Genomic DNA, 23,392 nt, shown 5'->3' on the forward strand with positions numbered 1-23,392 from the left:
CTGTAGGCTATTTAAAAAGAAATCAAGCAAGTAGAGGCAGCATATATGATAGCGATAACCAATAATTTGAATTATTGTTTATCGCATCACAGAAGGCCTATTGGCCTATAATAATAAAAAAACACCACCTTAACTAGGCCTATGTTTACAGTTTAATTTTTTTTTAATGAAATGCAAACCTCAGTGAATCATTTGCTCTTGTTTCTCTGTCCTGAGATTCACACAGACTGTGCAGTCTTGTTTAAATGTTAAAAATTGAGCTAATAAACTGAACTTTGAATTTTTTTATCTGCAGAAGTTATCTCAGCTAATTTTTGTTATCTAATATGATAAGGTGATTGTATGCACAATGCTCGTGCCAGAAACTCGTACAGTGGTTTTGTACAGATAAATAAATAAATATTAGCAGGTTCTCAATAGTATTTCAATTTAGGGGTGGGGGGGGGGCGCGAAAAAATTTCTGTCCCCCCATGACAGAAAATAATTGAACTTTTTTTGTTTTTGTTTTGTTTGTAATATTTTTTATTTTGTTAAGAGAAAATGAAAATGGAGAACTGTCTTCCTTCCTGTACAAGGTAACATGCTTGCTCCTCCAATAAAAAGATTTATAAAAAAAATTAAAAAAAAATAATTGAGAACCACTGCCCTAATGAATAGCATAGCCTATGTGGAAAATCACTTTAGTTTTGGGCCACATCAAAATGAATACAATTTTGATTTTGATTTAGGCTAATAGCCCTTTATTTGCATCTTACAAACACCAATAAAATAAATAGCCAGATACAAAACAAATACGTATCTACTGTGAGAAGCTTAACCTGCGAGTCTGCAGCGATGTCCGAACTGTGACAGCTGTCACCTGTCACGTCACAACTGTAATCGCTACTGATGAAAAGAAAGAAGCCTACAGTGAAATAATGTTGCAAACTGTGATTTTATAGAACGCTTTATTAAGAGCCAGTGTGTGTAGATCGCCAGGTAAAACCATTTGAGGTGAGAGCATAGAGTAGCGCTGCATACAGTAGGTTTAGGCTATTTTACATTTACTACATCAATAACTGTATGCATGTGGCAAAAAGCCGCAGCGCGATGTTACAGTTCACTCTGCTGTAAGCCTTATGTCACGGCTTCGTTTCATTCTTTAACTTACCGATCAATAAGTTTACTGATTGAACTAGTTTACTCAGTGAGAAGTATCGCTCAGACAATATTGTCAGGTCTGCGGGATTTCAAAAGGTGTAGGCTAGTTTCCTGAAAGGGCAGCGCTCTAAGAGCCGAATTTAAGCTCAAACTCTGGAACAAAAACTGGTCTGAGCAGGTTAGCCGTGCAGCCTCTGTTACCACGGTGATCTAGCCAGGTAGAAAGAGAAACACCTTTTGTGATACTGAAAACTCTGGCTTCAGACTCAACAGACCTCGCTCAGCCCTTAATCTCGCTTCGTAGTATACCCCTCAGGGAAATGTTTATCAATTTTCTCGTCTGACTCAGCAAGAAAGTGAATAAGCGTATTTCCAAATTTAGTTAACAACAAACTAAAAGTTCACACAAAATAACCCTATTCTGGCAATGGTAATATCTCCATGGGTGATTTGTCACCGTTACCAGGATTGAAAAACGGATAAACTTCCCCTTGGAAGGTTGCTGTTAAAGATCCGATGACACTCTTGTTTTCCACATCATAAAAGGAGAGCTCTCCGCTGTCATAATTCAAATACACGCCGACCTTCTGCGGTCTGGTATGGAGAGGCAGCAAAACATTTGGTTCTGTGCTAAACTGAAGGCGATTTGCTTTGTCATGGGAAGAGGAAAGAAACCAGTAACCTTTAGATGCAGTTGGAGAAAAATCGGAGTCCTGAGGGATGTCATTTGCGCTTGTGACCCCTAACCACCAGGACTGTTTTATGCCTTCTGCTATGGCGGGGTTCCCCAAAGAAACCTCCCAGTAGTGTTGTCCAGAGGAGAAGCCGGGTGTTCCTTTGATGGCTGTGAGGCAGGTAACCTTTTGTCTTTCAGGAAATACATTTTGGGCATCTCTCATTTTACCATCCTTGACTCTGAGATATTTATTTTCCCCCCTGTCAAGTGCAACATTTACTGTTGAAAAAATTGGAAAACAACTTTAGGATGAAATCAGAAAAAGTCTGGTCAGAGTAACACTTGTGTAAAATGAATTCTTAAGGGATTACCATAGTGCTTGTTCACTGCGGATAGATCTGTAACAGAATAAAAATAAAGAATACATGTAATACCGGTACAATCATCAGTTCCTATCAAGAAATCTGTGTCACAGTGAGTGTTTTGCTTTGACTTTTATTAAAAGCTAAATAGTTGCTTCTTAGTTCTTATCTTCTAATAACAGCTTCTGATTCTCTGCAGGAGTGAAAAAAAGATTCAAAAAATGTATTTGTTATTTTATGGGGAAACTCCAAAGAGAGATACAATCCCGTTGCATTTTGGGATAAAAGTCGAATCTACTTTTTTTGGAGCTCTTGGAGAAATGTGTCTGCCAAGTGAACTTTAACGAGGTGCTAAGTACTAAAATCAATGGAGTACCAATGAAATAGACATAGCATGAAGTTTCTCTGAGATGTTGTGTCGGAGTCATGTGACTCAGTGGTCCTCCTTACCTGCAGCATGGTAACCCTCTGATCTGATGTCCTCCCCTGAAACACAGTATTTTGAGGATCATCATTTCTTCTATTTAAATCACCATGGACACTTGGTTTCATTTACATTTTTAGGAATTTATTTTATCTACATTTAAAAAACATTTTTTATTTTACATTTCATAATCACATCCTCCTGCATCCACACTATTTACTACACACACTTTACTTTAGTATTACCATGTAAACATCTGGTCAATGATCGAATTCCTTCGTGATTTTTCTCTACTTATGACATCTATTGCAGCATGTCCGTCCTGGGAGAGGGATCCCTTACTCTGTCAACTCTCCCTGAGATTTCTCAATTTTTTTAATCCCGGTAAAGGGTTTTTTACTGGGAGTTTTTTCTCAGCTAATTTTTGTTATCTAATTTGATAATAAGGTGATTGTATGCACAATGCTCGTGCCAGAAACTCATACAGTGGTTTTGTACAGATAAATAAATAAATATTAGCAGGTTCTCAATAGTATTTCAATTTAGGGGGGGGCGCGAAAAAATTTCTGTCCCCCCCATGACAGAAAATAATTGAGAACCACTGCCCTAATGAATAGCATAGCCTATGTGGAAAATCACTTTAGTTTTGGGCCACATCAAAATGAATACAATTTTGATTTTGATTTAGGCTAATAGCCCTTTATTTGCATCTTACAAACACCAATAAAATAAATAGCCTAGATACAAAACAAATACGTATCTACTGTGAGAAGCTTAACCTGCGAGTCTGCAGCGATGTCCGAACTGTGACAGCTGTCACCTGTCACGTCACAACTGTAATCGCTACTGATGAAAAGAAAGAAGCCTACAGTGAAATAATGTTGCAAACTGTGATTTTATAAAACGCTTTATTAAGAGCCAGTGTGTGTAGATCGCCAGGTAAAATCATTTGAGGTGAGAGCATAGAGTAGCGCTGCATACAGTAGGTTTAGGCTATTTTACATTTTCTGCATCAATAACTATGCATGTGGCAAAAAGCCGCAGCGCGATGTTACAGTTCACTCTGCTGTAAGCCTTATGTCACGGCTTCGTTTCGTTCTTTAACTTACCGATCAATAAGTTTACTGATTTAACTAGTTTACTCAGTGAGAAGTATCGCTCAGACAATATTGTCAGGTCTGCGGGATTTCAAAATGTGTAGTTTCCTCAAAGGGCAGCGCTCTAAGAGCCGAATTTAAGCTCAAACTCTGGAACAAAAACTGGTCTGAGCAGGTTAGCCGTGCAGCCTCTGTTACCACGGTGATCTAGCCAGGTAGAAAGAGAGCCACCTTTCGTGATACTGAAAACTCTGGCTTTAGACTCAACAGACCTCGCTCAGCCCTTAATCTCGCTTCGTAGTATACCCCTCTGGTCTGGAGGTAACAAAGTCCACATACCCGCAACTTTATTATTATTATTATTATTATTATTATTATTATTATTATTATTATTATTATTATTATTATTATTATTATTATTATTATTATAGAATTATTATTAATATTATTATTATTATAGAATTATTATTAATATTATTATTATTATTATTATTATTTGTTGTTTTAAATATCTTGGTTATATAGGCCTGATAATTTTTATGCTGCAGTCATTGTACACATTAAAGTTAAAACAGACTTTCCACATTTCCAGTCTTTATGCTAAACTCAGTTGCTGCTGGCTCCAGAGGGGTATACTACGAAGCAAACTCAACAGAGCCCGGCTCTCTTTTTTTGATCTGGTTCAACATAACACATACCCTCGCTCAGAGCTAACCGGTATCACGAAGGCAGTTATCAACCTCTTAAGTTGAACGAGGGTTTCAGCTTCAGGCTCTGTGCGCGTCCCCATAAGAGGGGGCGTTTGACCCGTCATTTGACTCTGCTTCCGCACAGACTGGACTGATCTTGTGCCGCTAACTTTACACTAACGGACTGATTGTGAGCAGCTGACTTTGCTGACTTCACAAGAGTTTGTCAGTCTCAATTATCACAGAACAGCAGAAAACAGAGAGCCGAAAAAAACTCTTACTGCAAATAAGGAGAGAGTGGAATGTTGTCAGAAAATTGGGCTACTGAATTGATTAATTTATTTTACAGATCGTTCTCGCAGTGAGAACGATCTGTAAAATAAATGACATTAAATAACTTTATAAAGCAATTAAAGGTTGAACTCGGATTTAAACAGTACACCATTTAGCCGTGCAGCCTCTGTTACCACGGTGATCTAGCCAGGTAGAAAGAGAGCCACCTTTCGTGATACTGAAAACTCTGGCTTTAGACTCAACAGACCTCGCTCAGCCCTTAATCTCGCTTCGTAGTATACCCCTCAATGTTTGTTATCAACTTGTACCAATGAAATAGACATAGCATGAAGTTTCTCTGAGATGTTGTGTCGGAGTCATGTGACTCAGTGGTCCTCCTTACCTGCAGCATGGTAACCCTCTGATCTGATGTCCTCCCCTGAAACACAGTATTTTGAGGATCATCATTTCTTCTATTTAAATCACCATGGACACTTGGTTTCATTTACATTTTTAGGAATTTATTTTATCTACATTTAAAAAACATTTTTTATTTTACATTTTATAATCACATCCTCCTGCATCCACACTATTTACTACACACACTTTACTTTAGTATTACCATGTAAACATCTGGTCAATGATCGAATTCCTTCGTGATTTTTCTCTACTTATGACATCTATTGCAGCATGTCCGTCCTGGGAGAGGGATCCCTTACTCTGTCAACTCTCCCTGAGATTTCTCAATTTTTTTAATCCCGGTAAAGGGTTTTTTACTGGGAGTTTTTTCTCAGCTGAGCTAAGGGTCTAAGGGCAGGGTGTCATATTGTATGGAATGTAAAGCCCACTGAGGCAAATGTCTATTAGTGATATTGGGCTATACAAATAAAACTGATTTGATAATCATATTCAGTTATAGCACATCATTATATAATTTTATTTAGACATAGCTTACCTCTATTTTTTAGGTACAGCACTAACGCGAGTCCAGCTAACGCGGCAACAATGAGGAGTATTCCAAAGGCCATCCATCCAGCCTTTGAGGATCCCGACTCTGAGAAAAACAGAACTATATATTAAGAAAATAAAGAGAATGCAGGTGTTACACACGTTTGTACACAGTTGTGGTCAGTTAAAAAGTAAATGTACTTGAGAACTGAACTTAAAGGTGCTACAAAGAACTTTTAAATATTTCTGACACGGTCTCATTTTTCCTCTGATGATCATAAATTACATGTAATGGCAAACGAGACCATCAGTGCAAACAGTGCTATTTTTATATAGTTTTTCTTAGCCCTTTCACGCATAGTGGTCACTACAGTGGACAGCTATTCAAAAGTAGTTTCCTTGAATATGCATGGGTTTAGATCGCTTAGTTGCACATCAGCCACAACAGTGGACTCTTGTGTGTCATCCCATACATAGCAACCGGTGGCAAACCATTGTAAGAGCAGCAACAATTTGTCAAAACCAAGATGGCCGACAGGGAGCAGAAAAGTTGAGCAGCTCAGGAATATCCTGTAAATACTTCTATAGTAGGCAACATCAAGTCACAACTAAGGAATAATATAATTGTTAGAATTTCCTCCCAATTTTACATAGGAAGGAAATTATGTTTAACGTCCACTAAATTGGACATCATGCATTGATAACTACAAGAAATACTATAATGCATATTTGGTGTGCTTGAAAATGCTTAATTTGCTGTAACTTTTCTGTTGTAAATCAATTGATTTATGTTATTATAATTAAATAACTTGAAGTATGTGTTTAAGAAAATTGGAGAATCATGGAAATAGTTTTCTGTTATTTTCATAGAAAATTTTAATTAAAAAAATTATTCCACGCCTTTGCATTAGATTTAAGTATTAGAATATGTTAATATATGTCAACAGGCATTGAAAATATATATTATTTTATAGTTTTCACATAATATATAATTTTTTCCACTGGTTTGTTAAATAAATAATTCCAAAGTTGAAAGCTCAAAACGCATGGAGTCCACCCGAGTGGACATGTGAAGAGCTCATGTGAAATATTTGTGTTTTTTATTGTCATATTTTTTATTTTTGTGCCTAAAGAAGTATAAAATCAATTGAAGAATCCAGACTAAGGATATCATAATTCATGCATGAAAGGGTTAAAGGGACAATGTGTAAGATTTACTCCCATCTAGTGGTCAAATTGTATATTTCATTCAAACAAATAGTGCTCACTTGCTTTTCAACTACGGCAGGCGGTATGTGCCAATAAGATATGATAGTAACATGTCATCCTATCAGGCCCCCAGGAGCAGTGCCTTCTTCCATAATCCAGCAGTGCTCTGTGGCCAAGCCTGATATTGTAATAGTTTTGGCCGGCTGTGGACAGGTGGTAAATTCCGTATGAGCCAGGAAGCAGATATCAGCAGATATACTTATCTTTAGACCATGTACTATTGTCGCGCATTCACCGTGGCGTCCACAGCGCTGCGTTGCTAACTTGTAGTGTTAATCAACATATTTGTGACACTTTGTCCCTGGTTGCCATATGAATGGATCGGATATTGATATTAGCTATTTAATTAGGCTACTTAAAAAGTTACACACTTTTAATGCCTTTGTCATGGGAACGCTCAACCAGGAACTACAGCTGGCGTAGTAAAAACACTACCACTCTAAAGGGAGTCTCTTTGATGGTCTTGTTTGCTGTTACGTTGAAATCTTATGTCTATTATGATCATCAAATGAAAATTAGAGGAATTAGACTGTTTCACAAATATTAAAAAGTTCCTCGTAGCACCTTTAAGTGAATGTTTTGAGATTTCATTTTTTGTACACTTTTTACTTTTGAATACTTTTTATATTATATATTTTTTTTAAAAGCAAATATTCTAGTACTTGAGTAAACAATTTGACATGGCAACTTTCACTTGTAGTTCAGTAATAAATGACCAGGAGTATCTATATACTTTGACTAAAGTTAGTCTCTCTGCCCCGTTCACCTGGCTGAGAAGAGTTTTCCAGGCGCATTCTTGCCTCCTTTGCCTCTTCACCAGAGAGGCCTACAGAGCAGGACACCTGAGTGGAGCTGGGGAGGAGCAGCCAGCTGTGGACCGACACCAGCCCTTTAGAGTCTGTGCTGTGCTTGAGGCCTCCGGGGGACAGAGCACGCTTTTGATCCGACCAGAGCAGACTAGGCTCCGGGTACCAGCCTTCAGACTCACAGCTCACGTTCACCAAGTTATTCTCTGTCCACACCACTGACAGAAGAGGGGGCGCTCCCTTTTCTAAGAAGAAGATGACAAACAAATTGATGTAGAAGTGAAGAGAGAATGTGTTTTGAGCCATCCTTTGCAGAGCCCGACCAATTAATCTGCTGGACGATTTATTTGGCCGATTATATTTTCAGATGATCTATCTGAAAATAATCAACATCGGCTAAAAGTTGTCCGATATAACACTTTTGTTTTTCCTTCACGCATTGTAACTCATACACCTAGGTAGGTGTATGGGCGACCTCAATATAGAGATAATAAATGAATCATTTGTAAATATAAGCTATATTCATGTAGACTTGCATTGCAATAGGAAAATGCCTAATGTCTGAGTTTCAAACTGCCCCATGTAACTTTAAACACATTTGTAACACTTTTTTTTCTGCCAATGCATATTACAATAAAAACAAGTCCCTGCTGTAATGTTTGACAGTAAAAGTTGTAAAACAGTAAAATGGTCTGCTTTCAATTCATATCTTTGTCAAAAGTGTTTGAACTATATTTAAGGGATCAAAAAAGGGGTTATTTATTTGTATATACTTAAAAATATATATATATAGTAATCAGACAATTTATCGGTTATCGAAAGGTTTACTACCTCATATAGGAATCAAACACCTCCACCGCCCCCACTAAATATCCATATCGGTCGGGCTTTAACCTTTGCTTTTCTGGTTTTTCCTTCCACTTTCATGATACTCACCGGTCACGACGACACTGACACGTGCACTGTCATAACCCTGGTCACTGCTGACGTAACAAGTGTAGTCTCCTGAGTCCTCCAGCGTGGTGTTGACCAGCTTCAGGCTCACGTCGCCTGCCTTCAGCCCGCCGGACGCTGGACCCTTTGAGCCAAACGAGACTCGGCCTGCGTACGAAGCGTCCTGGGATGCATGCTCAAACTTTTTCTCCCGGTACAGAATGACAGGGGTGTCAAAGTGTTCAGGATGGTACCAACGTACCTCCAAAGCCTCCGCACTCTGTGGTTGACTGAGCCAGCATGGCAACACGGTGGTGTGGCCACGGTGCACTGTGACGGGGCTCGTGACCACAACCACAAGGCTATCGGACACTGTGAAACAGGCAACGTGAATGTTAGCTATTTGAACAAATTAGAAGAGTGCCATTCAGTAAGCCACTAAATGAAGAGGCATTATTGACTCCCTAATACCACATTTAGCCTATAAATGACTTATATGTGACAGTATATTTATAAGTCATGATAAATCATCTTTTGTTCAAAGGCCATAGTGCTCTTCTATACAAGTGGCTTCATGAGCTTTAGTGGAAAAATAAAAGTATTAGGCTAAGCACAAAAAGTAAAGACACTGCAGCAGGGTTTTTCCTGCATAGAGAAAGTTTTGGCGCGCGCCAAAGCGGATTTATCCAGCGCCAAAGGAAAATCACCAGCGCCAAAGTGATAAAGATTAAGAATAAATATAGCTATTTAAAACCTCTCCAAATTCAGCCCAATTTAAGTCATCCTTCTGGAGGGGCTGGGCAATAACTTGAATTTCATTTTCGATTACTATTACGGCTTCCCTCAATCATGAAAACAAAATAATCGTTATTAAACTATCATTGTTCCGCACGCCGGGGCATGCAGGCTTTTAAATGCAGCGAACCCTTTCAGCCGAGCGGTGTGCTCGCTCGGCCCCTCTCTTACCTGAGTTTAGCTATCGGCTCGTCCAGAGAGTACGAGGGAGAGGTTGCGCATTGCCGGGTGTTATGAAAAACTTCTAGATGACGAGAATAAAGGTAAAACTAATTGTGTTGTCTGAAAACACTTCAGACTCACAACAAACTAAAATAATGTGCAAGATTTGTCACGCGCGGCCACGCGAGTAAGGTGACATACGCGACCGAGAGAGAGAAGAAAAAAGGCATATACGACCTGATCTGCACCTCTAAACATCCCGACCAATTTGTTTATTCACTTTAAGTCGAGTCATAGTGGTCTATGACCAAGCAATCAATGAATAAAAACACAGGAGGTTTAAAGCTCCTTGATTCCTGCCACCACAACTGTCAACACTACAATGCAACTGCCTATCCAGCCAGCTCCATGACATAAATAAATCATGCCCTTACATTCAATGTTAGCAAAAGACGTGCCCTATCAACACCATTTACAACTGGTTATTTTTATTTTGACATATTTATTTTATTCAATTATTAAAAATATGTTTCACTTATTTAGCCTATTTCTATTCTCCCTGTTTTCAGTTCAATTAGGCCTTTGTTTAAAGTCCAAAGTCATGGTGTTATTAGAAAAAAAACTTGTTAAAAGTAAAATAGATGCATAATGTTCTTAAATCAATGATTAACTGTCTTTGATAATTGTGATAACACAATGTGATTACTCAAAATAATCATGATTATGGTTTTTCATAATCGAGCAGCCCTACCTTCTTGCATTTTCCATGGTTTAGATCAGGGGTGTCCAAACTACGGCCCGATTTTAAAAATATAATGTAATATGGCCCTTTGAAAAAAAAAAAATATATATATATATATATATATTTTTTTTTTTTTGCATTTCTTAGTTAACCCACTAGTGCAGGGGTGTCAAAACTGATTGATTGGCCTGTGGCACATTTTAAAAATATAATGTAATATGGCCCTTTTAATTTTTAAATAATTTAAATGCACTCATTATATTACAGAGAAATACTATGTCCCATAAAAGAAAAAGAGCACCAAGCCCATCTCAGAGGACCCTGCATAATATTTTATTTTAAATTAATATTATTATGGAAAATCCATGTGTCCTTCTCCAATAGCTTCTAATTCATCTGACACAGTGTCTCCATTTTTTTCATACAAAATTCTTCAGCTTTAGCCTCTTCATTTCCCTCTCAAAGTGCACCAGATTCATGCATTTCACTTTAAAAACTTAAAAAAATCTCCCGGGGGGGCATACGCCCGGACCCCCCTTTTTGGGCCGGGATCTCGGCTGGCTACTATTTTCACCCAGCTGGACATTGGACGCAAAAGCAGAACACACTGGGTGTATCAATGCCATTTAACAAGAATGGGAATGTATCTGTTTAATGTGCAAGTAAAGTGTTGCCGTGAAGAAGAATTACAATTTACGAAGACACTATGAAACTAAACATAAGAACAGCTACATGTCCTGATAAATGTGTTATTTTTGCAAAGTGGCCCAACCCTTCATAGATTTTTCTGTATGTGGCCCTCAGTGAAAAAAGTTTGGACACCCCTGGTTTAGATCATTTAGAAACAATTAAAGTATTAAATAGGTAGGCCTAGTCATTATTAGTATTTTGACTTCATATCTACAGGTTGTTTATTGTGATTTCATAAGCGTCAGTAAGCTCCATGGTAACACAGTGATTGACAGGCTGACTGAAATGCTCTTTATCTGGACAGAAACTGCCCTCTCCCAACCCTACATCCCTCTTAAAATACATAAACCGTTTGCCTTTACTGGTGCACAGTCGCGACCCCAAAAAAAGTCGGTCCTGTACTGACCCCCCAAAGGCCCATTCTGAGCCAGGAAAAACCCTGTGCAGGTGAATAGGGTAACAAATGTTAACTTGATATCATCATAAACTTTGCCAGCTGATTACTGACATTAAAACACATTTTATTTGTATAACAATTTCCTCAGAAATGTTCGAATACATATGCAGATTTGCATATCTTTTTGAAAAGAATATTGAAAAAAACCTAATATTGAGATAATGCCCGTTAAAGATGGTTGTAAGTTATAGGAGACATATACAGACGCAAACAGACAAGGTCAAGTCAAATTAAAAGCTAAATGTACTTTTTTTTTTAAATATTTTCACATTTGAGTTATGAAAGAATGCATGTCATGGAAGCTAAAAAGCCAAAAAATCTCAGTGCTCTGCATGCAGTGTCTCACCTAAATATGTGAATAAATGGAGATCAGACAGCCTACATAAAAAGGTAACAATTAGGATAATAAACATTAAAATGGTAGGATGAAAAACAACCAACAAAACAGGTAGCCTAGGCCTATAGAAATGGCATGGTGCATTCCACCATGCCCTTTCTATAGGCCTACCTGTTCAGGTGAAACCAGGGACCTACCAGGGGCAGCATCGCACAACGAAACACCAAGTGCAGCCACGAGGCACGTGAGTATCATCATCAGACCTGTAAATGAGAGGAATACAAATTATTTTCATAAGGTTATAAGCGTTGAACTCCTCAATGCAACCGAACAGAACAAAGGCGTCCGAGATATAATTCGCGATTGCTGAAAATTAGCTAATTAAAATCTCGGTTTACCCATTATAATGTTATTCCAGGGCGAAATAACCTTGCAACTCCAGATGTGGTTCTAACTGGCAGAAATTGGGACGAAGGCCTAATTCAAAATGTTAACATAAAGTTTGGATATCAGCTTTTCCTTTCTAACTGTGACTTCGTCGTGGTCGTGGTCCTCGAATAAGAATCCCTTTCACTTTCACTTGTGATGACATCACGCGTACAGGCGGGGGCGGGGTGGCGGACCAAACAGGTGTTACGCCGAAAGCTGTGACCCGCCAGAATGTGTGAACGTAGAGGGCGCTTTTCACCCAGTCTCATTGAATATCTAGGCAATGTAAAAAACGTTGGTTCATTGGGCAAATTGTCTGACATTGGGCAAACATTGGCACTGAAATGGTCAGATTGTTAGGCCTACATTTTTTTTAAAGGTGAATAACCAACCCAGTTACCCATCACAGTGAAATGTGTAGGCTATACTATTTCAACTGTTCAATCATTTAAATTGGAAGCAAAAAACTTAATAATCTCTCATAGGGCTGTTTTTGTAAAACTACTATGTTTAAACTGTGGACCAACATAATTATTAAAACATTTCACTGTGAGAATGGGTCGTTATATGCCTACAGTCCATATATATAAATACGTATTGGATATATTTATTATATCTATGCCACAGTCTTGAAATCAGTTAAGAAATAAGAACAGTGCCTTCTAGGGTCACACGTTCTAGCAGGTCACAGCTTTTGGCGCAACACCTTGACGCACACTGTGAGCACCATGTAAGCATAGTAAAGGCTCAATAACATGAATAAAAAGAAGAATAAACGTTGTTTGTTACTCTGACACGTGTCTGTGTTAAAATGCTTATCTCCTGTTTGTGCAATGTCAAAATAATAATAACAAAGTGAAAATTGAATCACCCCAAGGTTATGCCTTCTTCTTAACGGTCTGTAATGGCTTAAACGTTTAGCCTACCTGACCCAATGGCCTACTTTACATTTCCTTCTTCATGAACATATCCGTGCCATTAGTGTATGAGATCATGAAATAAAGAGTAATTTCAATAAATTGAGAATATATTTAGGCCTATATAGTTTAACATATAGGCTATAGCATCCACACCGGCCTTTGATGTGGTCGTTTGGAGTGGGGTTTTCCTCATACAATCGTTTATTTTCTGTTCAATTGTAATAACCTTAAGATTAATATTACAATACTATAATACTGTTTCAGACCCAATGAAAGTCATTTATTATAGCTTACATAAGCTGGCAAAGCCTATTATAAGACCCATATTAGGCCTACCTGTAGCCTATATTGTCCTTAAAGGTGCAGTGTGTAATATGACATCATCAAGAAAGTTCTACAAAGTTCTAGAATGCAACGCTCCCTGGGTAACCCCAACCCTTTAGAATAATAACAGAAGCTACAGTGGCCTTCAAGGACAAGAACAATTCTAAATTTTAAACAATGCACCTGATGACATTCCAACTATGACACTTTCAAGATGGCGGCACTAGGCCTTGGTCCAAAATATGCAGAAATATGGACATACTGTATATGAGACCCTTTCTAAGGGAAAAAATTATAATTCAAAACATTTTTTTCAGCTATTATGCACTAAATTAAATGTACTTATGGATATTATAATTACTTTCTACAAAATCTGCTAGGAAATAAAACCCAAAATTCTACACACTACAGGTTTAAGAACACACTGGATAGTTCATTACAATGTGTAACATTCCAGAAATATGTTTTCAGGTTACAAGACAAGTATTTTCTTTTTCTTTTTTGGGGTGTTTCTGCAACTATGGTGACTTTTGACTCTCCCAAATTTAAAAAATCAACTTCTATGAATTTGAATTTTAACCATTAGGGTCAATAATATATGAACAGGTAGGCTACACAGCATTGCATATTCGTTAAGAATCTGGAAACATGTTTATTTTGTTATCGTTTTCATCACTTGTTCTTATGTGTTTGTTTCTCAGTGTCCTTATTACATTACAATAATGTTAATTTCATATATTTTTCCTTTTTTATTTTCTATAACATTAAGACATTTGAATTAGTTTTCAAAATGCTTAGTGCACAGTTGTTAATTGATTTCCGCAATCTGATATGTGTAAAAGTAGGCTACAATTCAAAACTGGGTCAATTTAACAGTTTGAAAGATCCAGTTCTGCGTATTTGCCTAAATTATGGGTTGACGACATAGGCCTAGTAGTAGGCGCCAATGTTTATTTGGTTTGATAATTCTCACGTGAGGAGCACTCGAGCACTGCGTCAAAACACAGTAATCACCAGAATGAGCCCGGATGTAGGCTCCAAAATAAATGCATTAAGTTTGTCAGGCACGGGTAGGGCTGTAAGATTTCGTTCAATATTTATATCAACGAACGAACGAACCAGCATATTTTGGTTACGCTTTGAACAGCCCACTATAAAAAGAAACAGAAAAACTGTTTCATTACATTTTGATTAACCTTATTGCGAAATTATTACCGGAAGTTTCTATTTTAACTCTGTTTAACTTGAAAGTCCAATGCTCTGGTATCATAGTCCAGTTTAGTTTGCCCCTTTGCTGCGTACCTTCGTTGTTTTGCTTCAGCGTCGGTTGTAAATGACCCAACATCACATCATGTTAGTTAGGGCAACGTTTGTTTGTGTTAGTTTGAGTTGCTAACTGTAGCTGACACTAAAGATAGCTTTGCGGAGCTTTTCGGATGAGCTGTTGTAGTTAGCGCATAGATAGTAGTTAGCGTTAGCTGTGTAGTTCACTGACCCTCGGCTACATGGCGTCTTAGTTAGCAACACCTCCGAAGTCTGGGGTGGCGTCCTAATTAAGCTTGGTTGACCTTTTTCAACGAAAATGTCTCAATATGATGACTATGACGATGCAACTCCATTGCTCGGGGACAATATAAGCAGGTGAGTGCAGAGTTCAACAGCCACTGACTACAGAAATGTTAGCCACTGCAACCTTATGTGAGGTAAACATCAAGCTTTCCAGGTGCAGTGTGGAAGCTGTATTGTACCATGCATTGTATTGACCACTCTGTTTGTTGTGTGCCTTTGAATGTATACGACCCCATATCCATAACCTAACATATCCCCTGCACTGCCTTGTCATCTTGCCTGTGTACAGTGATGGCTCTCAGGATGAGGACTACAAGAGTCGGTGGCGGTCCATCCGAGTCATGTACTTCACCATGTTTCTCAGCAGTGTAGGTGAGGATGCCCCGCGCAAGCTTCAGCGGTGTTGGACTCTTGTGTGATGTTTTTGCAGTCACTTCACTGGAGTTGAGCCAATTTTTCTATGTATTGGGGGAAAAGTGATCTCAATAGTATTATGCACTTTGGGTTAACAAAACCTAATTTCGTGTTTTTATTGAATTTCTATGTAGGGGAGAGTGGGGTGAGTTGTGCCACTTTTTACTCAAAGTGACTTTAAAGTGAGGCCTTTACAGTAATGTCTCCAACTAAAATATGTACATATATTTCAGGATGTGGTGCATCCCTGCCAACAATAACTTTGGATCTAAAATAAACTGTTTAAGAAACATAGCTTTCGGAAAAAAGTGGTTCCCTCCAAAGGTACAACTTAACCCGCACTGGGGGCAAGTTGTGCCTTTGGAGAGAATACGTTGGGGTTAATTGTGCCATTGATATATATATATATATATATATATATATATATATATATATATATATATATACACACAGTAAACATAGTAAAAGTAAACATTTTACGGTTAAAGGTCAATTTTCTTAAACAAGGCCTAGCAAGTCTAGGTGGTTTCTCCTGCAAAGCTCACAATGACAAAGTCACCATCAGACAGATCCTTGTCATCACCATTCTGGCCATCTGAACGCTCATCAATTATGTCAGTCTCTTCTGAGCTACTGCAGACACTCACTTTTTTTGGCGTCAACCTGTTACGTCCGCCGCAGAGCACCATAAATAGGGCTCTGGCCCGCCCATATCAGAAAGAACGATTTGATTGGTAGCTCAGGATTTCTTGACATATTAAATGAGCTTCAATGGAGAGTGTCCAGACCAACAGGCGCAGCAAATTAAATTTGCCAGCAGCTAGCGACAGGTCTGGATTTCCAAACCCCAGCATTTTGGAAAAACAAGCATGATCCAGCAGTTTAGGGCTAACATCGTGCTAACTGTATGGACAGTACGAAAACATGTGTACATTTTTTTCAAACTTGTCTATAATTGTTCAGAAATAATAATCAAAAAATCTTGATCGTAGAAATATTACTTTGAAAGGCAAAAAAATTTATATTTTTTAGCTTAAATATGCTTACTTCTCATTCCATGTTTCTCCCTTCTTTGCAGGATGAGTCAAATGGATGGCTCTTCAAAAATATGTGGTCATGTTTTCTAGAAACAAGGGGTGTCCCCTATTGAAAATTATATTCATCCAATCAGATATGCATACAGAGCAGAACACAAAACACAGCAGGTTTTTTCTACACCCCAACAGTCCTTATTTGTTTATGAAGTACAACACACTGTGAATATGATGCATTTGAGCCTTAGCCTGGATTGTGTTTAGCATTACATAATTCATAATGCAATGTATAGAATCTTTGACTGCATGTTTACGGTTTTTGTGCACATCCAGGTTTCACTATTGTCATCACATCACTGTGGCCCTATCTGCAAAGGGTATGTATGGCTTACCACTTTCTTTGTTGAAAAATACTTTTTTACACTGCTGTTGTCAGTAATACAAATGATGGCACGTTGTTATTCGCTTATTTAAAAGTGTAAACAGGAAGTGAAAGAAGCTAAATGAATCCAACATGAAGTCCCCTTCACGTTGGATTTAGCAGAAGTACTGCACTTGCCCTAGTATGCATTCACTAGTCAAACTGAGTAATATGTAAAGCAATTATAAATATATATGAAATGCTATATGTGAAATGTAGGCACGTGTATATGAGATAGTAGTGTTAAAGTTGTTTGAGTGTCTCACCTATTGTCATAGTAGTAATGTCATTATAATGGCATACTTAGTTTAACTCCATGCTCCTCTGAATAACATACCTTTTTTTCTTTGTTTGTTGGTTATTTGTATAGATTGATGATAGTGCCAACGCCACCTTCCTAGGATGGGTGGTGGCAGCCTACAGCCTCGGTCAGATGGTGGCCTCGCCCATTTTTGGCCTTTGGTCCAACTACCGGCCGCGCAGGGAGCCTCTGGTGTGCTCCATCTTCATCAACCTGTCAGCCAATATCTACTACGCATACCTATCCATCACCAAGGACAAGTTCCACATGCTCATGTCCAGGGCCTTAGTGGGCTTTGGAGCAGGTGATCAGTGAGGGCCTGTATAAGTTTCACTTTAGTGTTTCTGGAGAATGCTTGTCACAAACACCTTTTTTTTCAAAATGAGTGAATATGTCCTCATGATCCTCTTCCTGTCTGTGCTGAGTGTTACACTGGAAAAAAATCCAGTGTAACTACATAGCCTAGGCTCTGTAAACTAATGTGTAAACAAATGATGATACATGTGAATGGACATGTATCATCAAGTCCATTCACAGAGCCTAGGCTGTGTATTAACACCAGGTTTTTTTCTTTCTTTCAGTGCACACACCGTATGTACAGGTAGCAGATCATGAGGAGATATTCACTGACTTTGACAATAAGCGTTCATACATATGGCACTGCACTCTCATATAAGGATGTGATCCCCGTTGCTAACCTCAGCTTTGGTATTAACATGACAGGTAATGTTGCTGTGGTGAGGTCCTATGTTGCTGGAGCTACATCGTTGAAGGAGAGGACCGGTGCCATGGCCAACATGAGTGCCTGTCAAGCCCTGGGCTTCATCCTAGGCCCAGGTAAACAGGGCTATATTTTCACCATCTAGTAGTGTATGATGATGATGATGATGATGGTTCATTTGTGTTGGTTTGTTTTTTCATTGACATATATTTTGATTGTATACATTAGCTCTGCAGGCGTGTCTGTCATTCATTGGTGAGCAGGGTGTGACGCTAAAGGGGATAGACCTGCAGCTCAACATGTACACTGCTCCTGCCATTCTGGCTGCTGCGTTTGGCCTCATCAACATCCTGCTGGTTGTTTTGTTGTTGAGGTGAGGCTTCCAATGCATGTATAGACTGAGGGTTTTTCTAGGTTCTCTGAAAACATCCCCATTCTGTTTCCTAAAAACCCAACCATAGATTGGCCTTGGACTTAGCTACGCTTTTGTCACTTTATGTACAGTATTAGTTTCTTAATGCTTATTCAAAGGTGGCGTCAGTGATTCATTAGACTGCTCATTGTCAATATCACTTTTGTACCTGTACCTACTACAGTTGTGTTCAAAATAATAGCAGTGTGTTTAAAAAATTGAGTAAAGAACAAAATCCTAATAATAGCTTTTATTTCTATACACTAGGGGTGTGAACGTTTACAAAAATGCCTAACCGTGTACACAATTTTTTTTTCGTGTACACGGTTAACCGTGACGTCATTGTCCTCGTGCCCCTGCCGTCTTGTAGGAAATGCCCTTGAAATGGGTGTTCCAACAAGTCAACGACCCCAAACACACCAGTAAGCGAACAAGTTCCAGACCATCAAGATTAACGTTATGGAGTGGCCAGCCCAATCCCTGGACCTTAATCCAATATAAAACCTATGTGGTGACATCAAAAATGCTGTTTTTGAGACAAAACCAAGAAATGCAGAGGAATTGTGGAATGTAGTCCAATCGTCTTGGGCTGAAACACCTGTTCACAGGTGCCATAAGTTGGTCGGCTCCCTGCAACACAGATGCTCAGAAACAGAGGTTGTACAACTAAATATTAGTTCAGTGATTCATAGGAAAGCTCAATCTTCATGCATTTTTCAGTTGATACAGTAAATGTTTGAGTTGTAAAGAAAAATGCAGACACTGCTATTTTTTTGAACAGTCTAATATTCCTTTTTCTTCACTTTCTGTAAAGATGAAGAAACATTTGACAAAAGTTTCTTCATATTTGGATTTGGAATAGAATGTGCAATGTCCCCAATGCATTTGCGTGTTTGGAAATAAAAGCTATGATAAGGATTTTGATCTTGCCTCACTTTTTTAAACACACTGCTATTATACTGAACACAACTGTATGTGTGCACTGAAAAAAATCTGGTGTTAATACACAGCGTGGGCTCTGTAAACGTGCATGTTGCTAGCTACAGAGGGCCCTCTTTGTTTAGATACCCTTTATTAACATTCCTGTTTACAGTGCCGTGTATTACAACAGGATTTTCTTTCAGCGCACACATTATGGTAGTGTAGTGGATCCCGAGGAGATATTCACTGACATTGAACGTTCTCCAGACTCGCTGACTCCATCTTTAATTAGCTAAGATGTCTGTTGTGATTGTTATCTACAGAGAGTACCGTATTGATGACGATGGAAGACACGTTCGAGCCATAAACTACATATCTGAAGGTATTTATTTTCCTACTCTCTTTGAAAAAATAAAATAAAAATGTTGAACCACATTTTTGTTAAGGATGTTATTACAGGTACTGATCAAACAGGGAACAGGCTGCAATGGAGTGTGACATTACCATATGTTTTTTAATATCTTCTTCCTGTTGGTGTAGATAGAGAAGACATCAGTGATGAAGATGAGCCCATTGATCAGGTGGCTGTCTTGACTTCCAACATCCTCTTCTTTATCATCATGTTCATCTTTGCTGTCTTTGAAACGTATGTATTTCATTGCAAAATACTGAAGCAGTCAAGATAGAATATAAGAGGGACCTGTACTGCTACTTTACCTCTTTACTGTGTATTTTTTCTACATTTTCTTCTTAGGATTGCCACCCCTTTGTCCATGGACATGTTTGCTTGGACAAGGAAGGAAGCTGTGTTATACAATGGCATCATCATCTGCTGCATTGGATTTGAATCCATCCTGGTGTTTATAGTTGTAAAGGTGGCCTCTCAAAGGTACCCTGAACTCATGCGTGTATGGATTGGATGAGACAATATTTTTCAGCTTCAATTGAATTGGTTTGTAAATGTTTGTGTCCTGCCAGGGTGGGCGATCGTCCTGTGTTGCTGGTAGGCTTGGCCATTATATTCTGTGGCTTCTTTATTCTGCTTCCATGGGGAAATCATTACCCTAAAATCCAATGGGCAGGTATGCACTGTTTTCATTGTACGGATCGCTTTTCCCCTGTTGAGTGATTTATTGCTACATATTGTCAGTTTGGCTCTTTCTGCTTTTTTCTGATTTAAATGATACTGTTCTGTGCCTTAGTTTAATGTCCTAATGTAATGACATTACAATGTTTCTGTGTAATGGTGACAAGTTTTGGGGCTGCAAGAATACTGTACCGTTTAGACTTACACAAGGTAATTGTTGACAATAGGCGGTCTGGCTGATAATTCAAGTTTTTTTGTCCTGTTTTACTTTTCAAAATTGCAGACCTCAAAAACAACTCTTTGCTCAGTCGCATGACTGAAGCCACGACAGCCTCCAACAGCTCGTTGGAGCCAACAGGCTGCCCCTATGAGCAGACCTGGTGTCAGTATACCCCAGCCATCCATCTGGCACAGTACATCAGCTCTGATGTCCTTATTGGGGTGGGATACCCAGCATGCAACGTCATGTCATACACACTGTATTCCAAAATCCTCGGACCAAAGCCTCAGGTGAGAAAATTGTTGGAGTTGAAATCATTTGGGTGCTTTAAAGGTAGAGTCAAAATCACTTTGTCACTTCAACACTTCTCCACACGATTAGCTATTTGTCCGTACTGTGTGTGAGCTGAAAAAAACCCCAGTGTTAAAACTCAGCCTAGGCTCCGTAAACAGGCATGTTGCTAGCTACAGTGGGCCCTGTTTGTTTACATACCCTTTGTTTACATACCAGTTTACAGAGCCTAGGTTGTGTATAACACCATTTATTTTTTCAGCACACACACAATCTGTATCCCGTTACAGAGACCGCCTCCTTGGTAGGACGTGGTCTCGCGGTCTATGAAGGCTATAGCCTGTGAAGGCCGATTCGAAGGCCGAACGAGCGCCGAACGAGCGTTGTTAAACGGGACGGTCTCCGCAGGTCTCCGTTTACGAGCATTTCCGGTTTGCGTAACAAGCCGTTACCTTGCGTGACGACACGCCGCTCCTGTGCTGCCTAGCAACCCTGATAGCTGCCAACGGAAACAGCCTTGTCAGCAGAGGAAAAAAGAAAAAGAAGTTGCCTACCAGACGAAAAGAAAAAAAGTACAAGAAAAAAAGAAAGGAAGATAAAAGTTAAGAAGATGGAGCAACACGTTGCTGTTTTGTTCTTTTTTATTTTATTGTATGACATCTCTGAAAAAAACGCAATGAATCGTGTTGGTCTGCGAAGGATACATCTGATGCAGCCTTCAAAACCGTGAAACGAAGGCTGCATTTCTCGGCCGCATATGAGGAGCCTTGCAAGGAGCCTTGCAAATGGAACAACCTTTGCATGCCGCTATGACTCAATCGGTCTTCAAATGCAGCCTACGTAGACCGCAACCCCTGAATCGAGATACAGCCACAGTATGGACAGGGAGCAGATCGTGAAGAGTATTCACTGATTTTGACAAAGTGATTTTGACAACAACCATTCTCCAGAATCACTGACTCCACCTTTAAACCACTTTGAATGACGTGATACATTTTTTTTTGCAAAAAAATTGTTTTACTTTATAACCTGATAAAATGACTTTATTGACATCATGTATCTTTTGTGAAGCCAGCGTGTGTATGTTTACTGTTGTTCTCTTCAGGGTGTGTACATGGGGTTTCTGACAGCGTCAGGGAGCGGGGCGCGGACATTGGGCCCAGTCTTTGTGTCCCAGGTCTATACTCTGCTGGGCCCCCGCTGGGCCTTCAGCCTGATCTGTGGCATGGTGCTGGGCTCCATGGTGCTCCTCAGCTCTCTCTACCACAGACTCATCGCCTTCTCTGTACGCCACGGACGCACCGCACAATAACAGCTCATTCCTACTGGAGAGACCGCTTGCATTTTCCTGCACTCATTCTCAAAGACTTTAAGCCACAATCCAGGTTATAGCGAACGCTCTGTGTTGCAGTGACTTGCTTTAAAATGTGGAAACTGATGAAAATTTGGGAGTTTGTGTCTCAGAGTTGACCTTTAAACTCTAACGCGAAGAGAGAAGGCCAACGTTTTTTTCTCTTGAGTTGACAAAAAATGGCACTGTAAGGTGTTCGTTCACTCACTTGTTGCCATGTGACGCCTTTTTTCTATAATCTTCTATGGCATTGCCTTTTATGAGGTGGGCCCATGCTATCAAACCAATTGTTTTATAAATCAACGAGTTACCTAATATATGTTACTGAAATAACTGAAAGTTGTATGTAATTAGCAATTTGTGAGATCTACAGGCACATCAACTATGCTTAGGGGTGACATAATGCTTTCTAATTGTTTTATATTTAGTTTTTAAAGTTATAGTGTGTGCTGACTATTGAGTTATGTTTTTCACCTTCTACATTCTTATATGGTGGTGGTAAAGGGGAGAGTACAAGAGACCTCAGGTTAACTTTGCAATGGTTTATGTCCTTAATGAAATGTGAATTTTGAGAGAAAACATATTACATAGTGGTACAGATGAAAGCTGTCCAATTAGCAGTGGAAGATGTTGATAATATATTCCTATTTCCGTTAAGAGCTCCACTCATGGTTGTTGTAAAACTACTGGTTCTTGTCTATCTGAAATTTGTTTGAAAGGAATGTGTGGATGCTAATGATTTACTGAGTTCATTAAACAAGTCATGTGCTCTTAATGTCATTAATACACTTTTTATCAGGATTGAGACGAGGCTTTTTTTGCATTCTTAATGTGCAGGGTGCAAAGTGATATACTGTATAAGACATAGTAGGAAATGTAAACGTAACAGCAGCAGCAGAGACAGACAAAAAAGGTAAGAAAACCTAAAAGGTGCTGTTTACATGAAGTAAATTAAATGTGACATTTGAAAACATTTAAAAGCTATACAAATAGGCCTACAGAATTATATTTTACAATTATACACATTCAAAATAAATGACTGGTAGTGCAACTGCAAACATCCTTAGGAACTTGTTAATTATAAACATGTATAACATACTTATATCATTGAAGTGCATATCACACATTATACATTAAGTATGCGTCTGTGTATGTAAACCAATGAGATACTGTACAT

General features: G+C 38.8%; 2 protein-coding genes across 3 annotated transcripts; one reads left to right on the top strand and one right to left on the bottom strand.

Annotated features, from left to right (window-relative positions):
* Positions 1–1,548: 1,548 nt before the first annotated feature.
* LOC307269277 (butyrophilin subfamily 1 member A1-like) lies at positions 1,549–12,341 on the bottom strand. Of its 2 annotated transcripts, XM_080052201.1 has the most exons (10): positions 12,199–12,341; positions 11,998–12,063; positions 8,621–8,989; positions 7,645–7,929; positions 5,617–5,715; positions 5,065–5,100; positions 2,629–2,664; positions 2,346–2,371; positions 2,188–2,212; positions 1,549–2,095 (listed from the first exon to the last, which is right to left on the bottom strand). In XM_080052201.1, exons 1-10 carry the CDS (start codon positions 12,200–12,202, stop codon positions 1,557–1,559), a joined length of 1,485 nt encoding a protein of 494 aa, XP_079908327.1. In that variant the 5' UTR covers positions 12,203–12,341; the 3' UTR covers positions 1,549–1,556. The 2 variants fall into 2 exon arrangements, with proteins under 2 accessions (XP_079908327.1, XP_079908328.1); XM_080052202.1 differs by lacking the exon at positions 2,346–2,371 and having other exon boundaries at positions 2,188–2,214.
* A 2,398-nt stretch (positions 12,342–14,739) lies between these two features.
* Positions 14,740–23,205, top strand: mfsd8 (major facilitator superfamily domain containing 8). Its single transcript, XM_080052041.1, has 12 exons — positions 14,740–15,114; positions 15,332–15,414; positions 16,824–16,867; positions 17,282–17,516; positions 17,936–18,049; positions 18,162–18,306; positions 19,590–19,648; positions 19,807–19,912; positions 20,021–20,155; positions 20,245–20,348; positions 20,637–20,863; positions 21,970–23,205. Exons 1-12 carry the CDS (start codon positions 15,056–15,058, stop codon positions 22,174–22,176), a joined length of 1,518 nt encoding a protein of 505 aa, XP_079908167.1. The 5' UTR covers positions 14,740–15,055; the 3' UTR covers positions 22,177–23,205.
* Positions 23,206–23,392: the final 187 nt, after the last annotated feature.

This window comes from Ammodytes marinus (genome assembly GCF_949987685.1).
Source record: "Ammodytes marinus genome assembly, chromosome: 23".
Lineage (NCBI taxonomy): Eukaryota > Metazoa > Chordata > Actinopteri > Uranoscopiformes > Ammodytidae > Ammodytes > Ammodytes marinus.